Raw genomic sequence first — 12,772 nt, 5'->3', positions numbered from 1 at the left:
TTGCATATTGAGCACTAAGCCTAGCATTGAACCGCAGGGAACACCAATAAAACAGTGGATCAGTATTTGTAGACTAGATCTATCTGCAGTGAAACAAAGATGAGTTTAAAAAACGGTAAACATCCTTCCCTTTTTTCGACGTTATATAAGTTGTTTTCAGTGGTGCGTAAGTTATTTTCAGATGGCTAATTATAGAAATGAATTTCCATTAATAAGTGTTTCTTTTTCAATACCTAGTTTTATGTTTGAAATAAAAATAAATGGACAGCATTGCTAGTTCTTACATCTTGGCAATGTTACAAAACTAAGAGGGAGTGCATTATTTATTTAAAGGATTGCCTTGGTTAACAAGAAACAGCAAACCACGTCATGTCCTAAACGCTCAGCTGAACGGCTTTGGCTGTTAAACAGCAGAGGGGTGGGGGAGGAAGTGGGGTTTTCCACAACTAAGTTACAAGGAATTAGCTACTTACAAGCGTTTATTGCATGATGCCGAGTTTCCCTTAGAGCTTCACTAGCTTACTATGAAATGGTGCTAGATCATCATCAGATGAAAACTGATGATGTTCTCAGGAAATAGTAGTGACTGGCAATGGCAAAATTAGGTCATCCACTTTAGGGTAGTCTAAACAATTGACATACCACCCTCCAACACAGTACTAGAGAGTGCAACCTTACAGCAGAAATTCAGCAAGCACTCCAAAGCTTATCTGTACAATAAAAGCTAGAGGAGCAATAGTCAGTTTATGAGGAACCTGTCTCCTTCCACTGTTGCTGACCTGCAACTTCCAGCAGCCTCAGCTGGTATGGCCGATGGTGAGGGACACTGGGGATTGTAGTTCAGCAAAATCTGTAGGGCACATGTTCTCCACCCCTGATCTATGCTAAGTTACATTTCTCATCACAGCATTAAGTTTAATAGCAATTTAAAGTTAAGAAAATTTATTTCAAGGAACCATACAGATCTATTCCATTAGAAAAGCTATGCTGGCATTACTTTACAAAAGGAAACATTTTCAGCCAATTAAACTTATAAAATAAAAGTGTAACACCTTTAACAACAGAAAGCCAATCTTGGATGTACAGATGCATCCTGTATATGTGTGCTTAAGAGACACAGGAAAAAAATCTTTTAATATATGCATAAAAACAGGTATAGAAACAGAGTTAGGATAAATTAAGCTAACTGTGTAGCTATGGAACAACATTGTTTTCTTTTTAAAAAAAAACATGAAACAAACATTTCAGGAATAGGTTATAGCGCAGGATTTTTTTTTCTGAAACATCAAATATATATTATATTCAAGCTGTATCAGTTTTCCACTTTGCAATGGGGGAAGATTCCACAAAGCTATTGTTTTTACCTGATTATTTTTTTTAGAAAGAAAAATTAATACCTCCTTCCATTCAAACAACATGGTATAATCTATTTTTCATTTCCTCAGCATCAAAATCTTAATTCTATCTTCAAATTACAGCATCTATGAAATCTGATTTATTTTCATTTCTCCCATTTCCTTAATCTCAACCTTCTGATATTTCCCAGTCCTCCATCTTCTAATAATCACAAGCACGGTAATCCCAATTATAATGGCCAAGAGAACCACCACCACCACTGCAATAACACCAGCTGTCAGGTGCTGCATTGAGAACTCTGGGGGGATTTCATCAACATAATAAATTAGGATTCCTTCAATATCTAATGGTTCTCCATTGACAGTGATTTTAAATATATTATCAGAGGTAAAATGGGAGTCACGTTTGATATCTTTTTCAAAGTAATACGCTACATCTGCAATATCCACATCTCTGTAAGACTTCTGTGAAATGTTCTGTTTCAAGTCAATACGGATGAATGGGTAATCATACTTAATAGAAGGGATGAAGCTTGGTTGGAGCATGTACCGGCTCTGAATGAGTTGCAGGAGACTGCTTGCTACTTCGGACTCAGAGAAGGCAGATTCACGCTTTTTGTGCTTTAGGTCAATGAAAATCCGGTTGGTTCTAACAAGCTCGTTGCACCGTATGTTTTTATCACTCTTATCCGTTCTCCTGACCCCAGCACTGTTCACACACCAACAAGTATCTGTATGATTGCATTGCCTGGCTTTGAAGATGCCACTGTTGTCACAGTCTGGATCATATAGCCCATCATTATCCAAAAAACCAGTTTCAGGTTTTGAAAACCGCCTGCCTTTTGGGGCACCCACCTCTGCCTTCATAAGCAGACATTTAGACGTCAGCGTTGAACAGTCCACTTTCTGATTTGAACCCAGAGCCTTGCAGACGCAGCTACCATGCTCCACAACACAATGCGTCCGTCTGTTGGTTGGACATATGCAGTACTCCTGTGCTGCTGATGCAGCCATGACCATCAAAAACAGTATGATTCTGAAAGTAGACTCCATAGGTTGGAGAGGATGAGCAGAAGATGGCTTTGGAAAAGGGCAGTTGAATACAGCAGCCTGAAGACAAGATCCATCCACAGCAAGAGCCTCCCAGTTTCTGTGTGACTGGGTGCACCTCCTGCTTCCTCTCTTTGAAAATGAATGTCAGACCCACCCAATCAATTTAGCTCGTGACTCACAAACAAAACAGGTCAAAACAGAGGCCAAAGAGCACTACACCTTCTTCCATTAGGGTGTGGTAGCATCTCTCATTTCTTTCCTCCCACTGAATGAGGAAGCACAAGATGCCAAAAACACAGAAACCAATATAACACTACTATAAGCTCTTTTGTGAATAGAAACACACCTCCCTCATGGGCTGAGCTTTAAGTGCCAGGCTACATACCAATGGAAGACCATACTGCATATTCATTCTGTTAGCTATAGGGTGTACACCTGCAACAGGATAGATTAATGTTGGCTTCAGGGGTCAGTACACACAATGGACAGAACTCAAGGATGGAGAGGAAATTGAGTAACTCTCTTCAAAGTTTTTGAGGATTCAGTGGTTCTTGATGGTCAGCTCTTGAGTGATTTCAGATGAACTCCTGAGATATCTCTTTAATTCTTCCATGAAACAGTGATGAGCATGCAAATAAGTGATAGTGCAAGACCAATTTTAAGAGGAATACTTATTATCTCTTGAGATGACTCAAATGCTCAACCCTGTCTCATTTATAGTTCACTTCCTCTAATATGGAGTGGATTTTTGAGGTCCCTGACAGGGTAATTTCACACAATCTATCCTTATTCACTTAAACAGTGTACCTCTGGCAAACATTGACATCTGCAAGTATGTTCACTGGGGAACCATGATTGACCAGTGCTCTATGGCAAATTGGGTTTTGCTTCAGTGGGATATGAGAAATGGCTTTTTCAGTCAAATGGTATTTGGGGAAAGTTGCTCCCAGTCGCACTGACCTTTAGTAACTTGCTCTCCTCTGAATCACAGAAACACAGCCAGTGGGAACAAGGACTTTTTAAAAAAAAATCTATAGTTATCAGAGGGAGGATATTTCACACAATGAGGAAATATCCATTTCATCTCCCTATACAGAAAACATTCTTCAAAGGTCCATTCCTCCATTTTATAGCTTTTGTACTGTGAGACTATCTTCTCTGGTGCATGTTGCTTGAATTGGTTATTTTCGATAGGTTTTTAAAAATTGTGTCCCAGTGCTTTTTCAAAACAGTTGCTATTGCAAATCATAGGAACACCTACATATTCTTAAAAGCTGCAGTGCTACATCCTGGATCTAAGCCACATGGGCTTTCGTGGGAATTACTTTTTTTAGTGCACGTCTAGAGTTGCATTACAAGAAACCAGACTTGTAATTTTTCAATGTCACATATCCAAGGCTTTGCTCAGTCTCTGCTGCACTTGAGATGTGTGCTAAAATTTTGCTCTGGTAGCCTGTGAGATACTTTGTCTTACATATTGAGGATTCTCTAATAAATGAACCTTGTCCCTGCACTTTTAACATACAAGGAATGATTAACTAAAGCACTTCAATTACCCAGTTTCGGGATGGGGGTGCCCATGTTACTCTTTTTCAGTAGCAATAAGGAACAAACTTGTGGTACCTTAAAGAGTAATTAAAGTTGTTACTCTTTAATTTGCTACAAGACCCTTTCTTATTTTAGTTATCTAGTTAGTCCCTAGTATTACCTCTGACATCTGATTTGGGATAACTGTCTCTGAAACCAGTGTTTCTTTTCCTTCCTGTTCCTCAATTCTTCTCCTATGCTACTCATCAAATACTGTTGTTTGAGCCCTTTCTTCCACGGGTGTTACTTCCTTCCACTTTTTTATTACTGCCAAAACATTCCGCAGTGTATTACTAGTAGTACTGGCTAGAAAATTGTGTGGCAATCTGAAAGCATCAGGGAAACAACAGGCAAAATTTGAAAGCACCTTTCCCAAACTCTCGATGCGTTGGGACTGAATGCCCAGCTGGCTGAAAATTCTAGGCACTGCAGAACGCCAGGGTGTCAAACAGGTTTTGAGAAAGTAAAATATCCAGGAAATAACCGAAGCAGAGGAAAGAAGGATAATTGAAGGAGAATGAAAAGCAGGATAGGATAATCTCCAGTTTGATGGGAATTGTCATCAATATTAACTGGGCATAGACATGTCTATACCAAGTTCATTTATTATATAATTTCTATTCATGAAACAGAATTTGATCAAGAACACCACCAGGGATGTTTGCAAGAGCATAAAAAAAAAAAATCAAGATGGGGGCTGCAACCATCTGAGTGAAGCCCCGCCCCGATGTGTCACACACACACACCATGTGAAAAAAGGCCGGGCTTCAATCCCACAGTCACAGCTGCCATCCTGACTTTTTGGAGACGCACACAAACACTCCACAGGCGCTACAGATGTAGAACAATCCATGAAATGTCCTCTGTCTTGAAAATTCCATGCAAACACAATCCTAATATAGAAAGGAGGAAAAAGATCTGCCCAACCATTTTAACTGGTGTGCTCTCTTGTGGGGTAGTTGTTTCTCCTGTGTATGTTCCTATATACATGGGAAAGCTTTGCAAGTCATGTCTCCCACCCAGGGTCACAGAAATGTCTTTCGAAGGCCCAGCTACTTGTGCCTTCATGGGCCCCTCCTGCCATAAAAAATAATAGTATGGAAAATTATATTTTTATATGATTTCCAATATTTTCCTCATACTTTTATGGAGAAATAGGGAACAGTATATAATAGATGCATTATTTTGTAATAATAATCTGTTGTTTCCAATTAATCATAATGTCTGCCACGTCTCATTATAGTTACTAAATTTTAGTATTCACGCTATGCCTATAGGTTATGAATAGCATCGTTGGTTGGATGTTCACGTGCTTCGCGCACAAAATGTGAACACTTCTTGGCTGTCTTTATGAAAAGGCATGAAGATAAATAAATAAATATTAAAAGGCATGAAAATCAGTAACTTCTTCATTTTTATTCTGTCTGTGTGTGTGTGTGTGTGTGTGTGTGTGTGAAAAAAAAAAATTTGTGGGCCCTAGGCATGGTGCCTATTGTGCCTACTGGAGATGTCAGTCCTGTTCTCACCTGCAGTCTGGAAAAGTGCTGACCTGTCTATCAATTCGACTGTCGTGCTGGAGAAGCTCAGTTTTTAACCAAGAAGGGGCTGGTTTGAATCTGACCTCTCCCATCTATTACAAAAGATCATAACCTTCTCTTTTCCTCAGTCTCAGCTCTCCAACACCATCTGAATATAAAAAACATTATCTTTCATTCCACAATTACTGCAAGGATTAAAAATATATACTTTTATTACATTGGTCACCTCCCTATTCCCATAGTTTTCCAGGCCACCTATGACTGAACCAGTAAGGCCAAAACGCAAACCAAATTGTACAATCCAACTATCAAGTTAAATCCAACATGGACCCAGAAAGACAAGATGCACAGAAAGAATTACTGTATATTAATCTGACAGGAATAAGAACAGAATAATCCATCACTGTCAGAAGAAGCTAACATAATAGTCCTGATCAGATTTGAGATAAAGTGAGTTACTTCATGTTTACAAAAAAAAACATGCATGTACTTCAAAGCATTATACAGATATGTTGTAATTAGTATCATTCCTTCTCCCACCTATGCAGAGCCAGGGAGACTACTCAAGCCTTGTGTCATCAGTAGAGAAGATGTTACTCTACAAACACTGAGGAGACAAAGGGAGCACAGAAGCTTGTTACCCATTCACTTAATTTCCCCGATACAATATCAATTACTTGGTATTTTTAAAGCAATATATGGACTATACAGTCTGCAAAGCTTTCCAGGGTACATCTGCAGCTGAATCAGGAGGACGCATCTTTCTGTAATGGCGTCCACATTGTTTTAATGGGGTGCCATGCTGATTCCCCACAGCTGTTCCATTCCATTTGCATGAGCCTACCCAAGAAAGTCCCTCTATGGGGTTCTCACTGCCTGTTTTTCAGGGTAATGGGTGGGGTCTGGAGCTGAGATTGACGGCTCAGCATCTATTCATCTTGCTTTCACAAGCTATCCAATGACATGAGAGAACCAATAATGAGTGTGAACCATCCTTCATTAAAAAAAGAACTGGTTATGTAAGTCCTTATTTCCATTCATTTACATGGATCAAGGATTGCACCATTTATTTAATCATGGGATTTGTCCCTGCCTCAATCCAGAGGGACTCCAGGAGTTCACAGATTTTTTTAAAAAAACCTAATAAAAACAATAGCAAGCAATATTAAAATACCACTATAGCAGTCATAATACATTACAGTATTGCCTTAACTAATCTAGCACTGATTGCTCTATAGCTAATCCCAAAAGGCCCCCCAGGAAAGCCAAGTTTTTACTAGCCTCTGGAAGGCCATAAGAGTGGGGGCCAGCCTCACCTCAGGGGGCTGGTCCACAGAATGGGAATTCCCACAAAAAAATGCTTGCTGCTTCATCCATATTCATGACATATCAAGTCATTTCAGTTTTTGGAATCTGTCTTCTTTATTAGATAAAGTTGCAGGAGAGGCATATGAGAGGAACACAAATTGGAATCCAGTGCCTTGGATCTCAGCTTGGATGCATAATTGTAAGTATTCAAAAATCTGGAATACGCGGGTTTTATGGTAACTCCTAGAAACAATTTATGGGTGTAATACAGTAAATCTATTCTGCAAAACAGCTTCCTAATGCTTTTATTCTTCTCTCCAGAACTTCCTAATCAAAATAAAGATCCATTTTCAAATGAAGACTTTCCGCCATTATTTCTCCCAAAACACAACCCTAGGTTACAAGCTATTTAATAGTTGAGCCCCTCTCCTCAACTATTGAGGAGAAAGTATAATTGAATTTGCTTATTCTCATGTTGGTGGATCTAAGTTTACAGCACAAACAACTTGAAAACATCAGTCACAACCATAGTTGTTCTAGACCACTAATTCCTATCATGCAGATTGGAACTGATTACCAGTTTCAAATTCAAATTCTGAATTTTTGCACAGTTCTAACCATTACTTGCCTAGAATTCTGTGTCTTTGCTTTTTCCCTCTTCCTTTAGTGTTAACTTGCAATGCTAAACTTAAAACTATTTAAAGCTTAAAGGTGCTCCTCTTCTGTACTGCTGGTCTAGACCATGTGGACAGTCCCCATTGGCCTTAGTGCATACTCACATCAGGTTTCTGGAAATTAACCACACTGACACTTTAGAAGAATTTTTTGCATGGGTTGCTCCTATGTACTACCAGTGTACCACCCTTTGACCAAAAGTAACTTTAGAATCTGCAATCAACATCTGTATTTGATTCATCCTTTTATAAAGCCAGATGCCATTTCCCAGATCTTCTTTAGCAAATGGCACTATATCATGTTCTACTGATATATTCCTGTACTACTTTGCCCTCCTCCTTGTTTTCTAGTTTCTCATCTACATTAGGTCAGAGCCTTTTAGGTGAGCCATAACATTTTGCTTAATTCTTAAAGAGATGGGGGTACCAGACCATCTTACTTGTCTCCTGAGAAATCTATATGCGGGCCAAGAAGCAACAGTTAGAACTGGTCACGGAACAACCGATTGGTTCAAAATAGGGAAAGGAGTACGACAAGGCTGTATACTGTCACCCTGCTTATTTAACCTATATGCAGAGTACATCATGAGAAATGCCAGGCTGGAAGAATCACAAGCCGGAATTCAGATTGCAGGGAGAAACATCAACAACCTCAGATGTGCAGATGATACCACCCTAATGGCAGAAAGTGAAGAACTAAAGAGCCTCTTGATGAGGGTGAAAGAGGAGAGTGCGAAAGCTGGCTTGAAACTCAACATTAAAAAAAACTAAGATCATGGCATCTGGACCCATCAATTCCTGGCAAATAGAAGGGGTAGAAATGGAAGCAGTAACAGACTTCATTTATTTGGGCTCCAAGATCACCACAGATGGAGACTACAGCCATGAAATTAAAAGACGGTTGCTCCTTGGGAGGAAAGCTATGGCAAACTAGACAGCATATTAAAAAGCAGAGACGTCACCTTGCCGACAAAGATCCACATAGTCAAAGCTATGGTTTTTCCAGTAGTAATGTATAGCTGTGAGAGCTGGACCATAAAGAAGGCTGAGCGCCGAAGAATTTATGCCTTTGAACTGTGGTGCTGGAGAAGACTCTTGAGAGTCCCCTGGACTGCTAGGAGGTCAAACCAGTCAATCTTAAAGGAAATCAACCCTGACTGCTCATTGGAAGGATCGATAATGAAGCTCAAGCTCAGATACTTTGGTCACCTAATGCGAAGAGAGGACTCTTTGGAAAAGACCCTGATGCTGGGAAAGACTGAAGGCAAAAGGAGAAAAGGACAGCAGAGGATGAGATGGTTAGATAGCATCACTGAAGCAATGAGCATGAAACTGAGCAAACTCAGGGAGGCAGTGAAGGACAAGAAGGCCTGGCACAATATGGCTCATGGGGTCACGAAGAGTTGGACACGACTTAACGACTGAACAAATAACATTTGCACCTTATGTTTCATCCAACCTTAACTTTTACCCATGGTAACTGAAGTATCAGAACTGAATCTTTATCCTCTCCCTTGAGTTAAAGGACAACACTGGGTCATTATCTAGATAGAAATTGTGGTGATTGTGTGAAAGAATTGGATAAAAAGCTGGCCACTTTAAGAATTATGAATTGCAGGGACAGAAACCTGTCCTTCTGACATTATAGATGACAGCTCCAACAATCTGTTGCTGGTAGTCAAATTGTTTGGAGCTGTCCTCAGAAACATTGGGAGGAGGCCAAGTTGTGTACCCGATGTTCCCTTTCTGGACTTTTCAATGGTGGCACCATCCACTTAAAGCATGCATGGAAAACTTCCCTCACCCAACTTCTCTTGGTTCTTCTATTCATTAAAAGCAGTCATGGGAAATCTCTTGACCATTGTTTCCTATTCAGTCTACCATGTTTTTTCCATAGACTCCAATCTCTCTTCCAAAACCCAAGAGATGGATAAGGGCTTCAATCTCTGACAGGTTGCAGATAAACCCCTCATTTTATCTCTTCTCTCCAACCCCACAAAGTATTTTTATGTAAGAAGAAAGGCTATCTCCATGATGCAGCAGTGTCTGCATGAAAATGTGAGAAAAGGCACATGCTGAGGTCCTTTGATACCACACCAGTGTTCACCTCTGTCAGACAGGCTGCTGGGCAGCTGAGTGGGGTACATCAATAGCATTCCCAGTTTGAGGAACTCCAGCATGGAGGGACTTTCTAGTGATCAGGGTGCTATTCCCATGGATTATAGCAAACTCCCAATCTCAACCTTAAGCCTGGGCTGCCGCTGCACTGACAAGCCAGAGGGGAGAACTAGCAAAATGATCGGGTTCATCAATGTTCCATCACTGAAGCGCTTCTCGGTGCAGTGTGCGAACAAAGCATTTGATTAGAAATCACTTGTGGAGCTTTAGACTCTAGGTACAGTGGGAACGTTGAGAGTATGATAGGTATATTCACAAAACAGCTGCCACAGAAGGGCTTTCCAAGTCACCAAGTCATGATATAGGGTGTGCAAAATATTTCCCATCCATAAAATTCAATTTCCAGGGCAAAAAGCTCCATTTCAAAGTGCAAAGCAATAGTTTCATGTATGAAGCAAGGTATTCCAGTCATTTTTAATGCTTGTTTCAAGCTGAAAACACCCCCAGAATAATTGCAACTGGCCATTTTGTTCTCTCCTATGTGGATGGGGGGGGTGTGTGTGTGAAGCTTCACACATGGTGAAGCTAGGAAAAAACAAACAAAAGCCAGCTTTTGCAGGAAGCCAAGTCCAAGGCAGAAAGGCGAAGCCTAAGTTCCAAGCAAAACAATTGCTTTAAGACTTTTTCTGACCCAACATCCATTTCACAAAAAGGAAAATGATGAGGCTCAGTTACAACTGTCAAGTCAGCTGTTTCTCAGAAGGAAAAAAACCACTTACAAGAAAATGCCAATTTCACTAGAGCAAACTGGAGACATTTGGAGAAATATAGCATGCCACCGTTTTTTAAATCAGGGTTGCGTTCAGGTTTATGCTTTCATTACTGTAAAAAGTTTTTCTGCTGACAATATAGATTATTCCCTCACATATCCTCAAAATCTATTGTGATGGATCCTCCAAATATCCAGAGCAGATTTTGACAGCTAACGGGTGGGGAATCAATTTCAGTAGAAGTCTGCTACAGCAAGATGACGACTTCCACCCCATGTAAAACACACACCAAACATGTACACACAGCCTTTAGTCATCTCTTATTCCAGAAAACTCTTTGCCCACCTCCATCAACATGCTCTTAGCTTTTCTTTCTTTTGTAGGGCACGTTTTAAAATGAAATGCTGGCTGCTGCCATTCATCTTTAAAAAAAAAAAAAAACTTCTACAGGCCTGAAGACATTTTTGCAAAGAAAGATTGCAATGAAGACCAGCTGACACTTCACCTGTATATCCCAATTCTCCTGTTTTTCATTTTACTTTAAATAAGAGGCAGTAGCAGCCCAATGATTCAAGCTTTAAGCCTTTTCTCCGAATGAGTTGTGGGAATAATGAAATCCCAACCCCATTATTCAAATTTCTATGATGTGAAAAAGTGAGTTTTCTGAAGCTGGTTCCTCCTAGCTATATGATTTTATAAAATAGTGTTTTTGTTTAGTTAAATTCCTGGTAATTAGGAAGAGTGCAGTACCATTCTCTAGGACCCAAGGGAGTTTATGATGAATCAGTTATTGCATAGCTCCCCCTAGTGGCTCTACCTAAGTTTGAACCACAGCTAATTACTGCCTTTACAAGCAGTAACTATTCTGCGGCAAGTTGGGAAGTCTCCATGGAAAATCATTATAAACAAGTTGTTTCCAATTACAGCACAAGTTTACTTGGGCACCCATTTTTTTAATGCCCAGAGTGGTGAATTCTTTATGCAATATTTACACATGATGAATAGCCAACAGATTTTTTTTTTTTTTATCCCAACTTTGCAGCATATGCTGCTAGAAACCAAAATGTGCCTTAACAGTAAGTTTGGAACTGACAGAGTAACCCAGAGTCCATGGAACAGGTCTGCTCCACAGCTCTGAAATGCAATCCTATGAGTCAAACACAAAGAAACCTACCATAATTACACTTTTTTTATATGAAAAGTTCCTTCTGGGTGTATGGAAAGGCTAATTTGAAACAAGAGGACATTTTAAACATCTTCACATACTTATGGAGATACAACATTGCCAGGAAAAGCTACTTCCATTATTTTATAATTATAATAACCATTATTTTAGTGGTTAATTCCTTTTACTCCCTCATAAAAATGCATATGTGATGGGCAAATACTGTATATCCGTACTGTGCTTTCACATGAAGTCAAGTAGTTCAGTCATTCTTTCTGTACAAAGGCACACTATTTACAATGTTTGTTACACACAATATAAATGTAAACATTTTTCAATAAAAGTATGTGGCAATGACTGCAAATTCAAAACGCATTTTGGGATTTTTCTTCTCCTAGAAAGCAGTCGTTTCAGTGCCATGCTAGGATCTCAGTAGGACATACAAGCCATTACATCACATGCAATTTGACTGACATAAGAATCTGGAGACTGAAGAAATGTAGAAGGCAGGCTTCATATCAATGCAACTATATATGGCACAGTATGATCTAAGGGCCCTTACATGCAAATAACTGAATCAAATATATGCTGACGTTCAGTGAGAAAGCATTATAAATTCACTATTCAGCAGTATTTGTACAACTTGCACACCAGCATTATCACAATTGAAGGAACCTGGTTTACAATGGCACAAGAAAGGCTAGAGTGGAAGATACAGCACATTAGCCTGAAGATGAAGTTCAGGTTAAAAAAAAAGAGAGATAAACCTGGAAAGTAATTCTGCAGTTTTCTATGCCTTTAGACATAGTCTTTCTCCCTTGTATTGAATTTGCATTTTATATTCAGATATATATTCTGGCTTGTGGGCCCAAAAGGTTAGAAGAACTTGGACAAGAATTTTTTGTATCTTTCCTCAGATCTATACCACTGAGTAAGAACATCCTGTTTTACAGGCATACTAAATTCCACAAATCTGTTCTGTTCTGTTCAATTCAGACAACATAATGTGGTATGAAGGTCAGCCCAGCCTTAATTTCCCCTTCAAATGCTGTTAGCATGCATCAGCAACTGAGAAGTTGAAGGCTGAGATTATAATTCTGGTACAGTATCTCTCTTTTTAAATTGATTGCTCCCTTTTCAGAAGTATATAGTATATCTTATTTTATAAAATAGAAGTGCATATGACAGTATCTAGACAGCATAC

At 39.4% G+C, this 12,772-nt stretch overlaps 1 protein-coding gene across 1 annotated transcript; it reads right to left on the bottom strand.

The window, feature by feature from the left end:
- Positions 1–283: 283 nt before the first annotated feature.
- TACSTD2 (tumor associated calcium signal transducer 2) lies at positions 284–12,698 on the bottom strand. The gene has a single exon (XM_088154529.1). The coding sequence runs from the start codon at positions 2,406–2,408 to the stop codon at positions 1,482–1,484; it is 927 nt and encodes a 308-aa protein (XP_088010655.1). The 5' UTR covers positions 2,409–12,698; the 3' UTR covers positions 284–1,481.
- Between the last annotated feature and the right edge of the window lie 74 nt (positions 12,699–12,772).

Source organism: Python bivittatus, unplaced genomic scaffold (genome assembly GCF_059951505.1).
Source record: "Python bivittatus isolate LINGU-HERP-01145 unplaced genomic scaffold, Pbiv_v1 ctg000700_np1212, whole genome shotgun sequence".
NCBI lineage: Eukaryota > Metazoa > Chordata > Lepidosauria > Squamata > Pythonidae > Python > Python bivittatus.
This window is presented reverse-complemented; position numbering and strand designations above follow the sequence as displayed.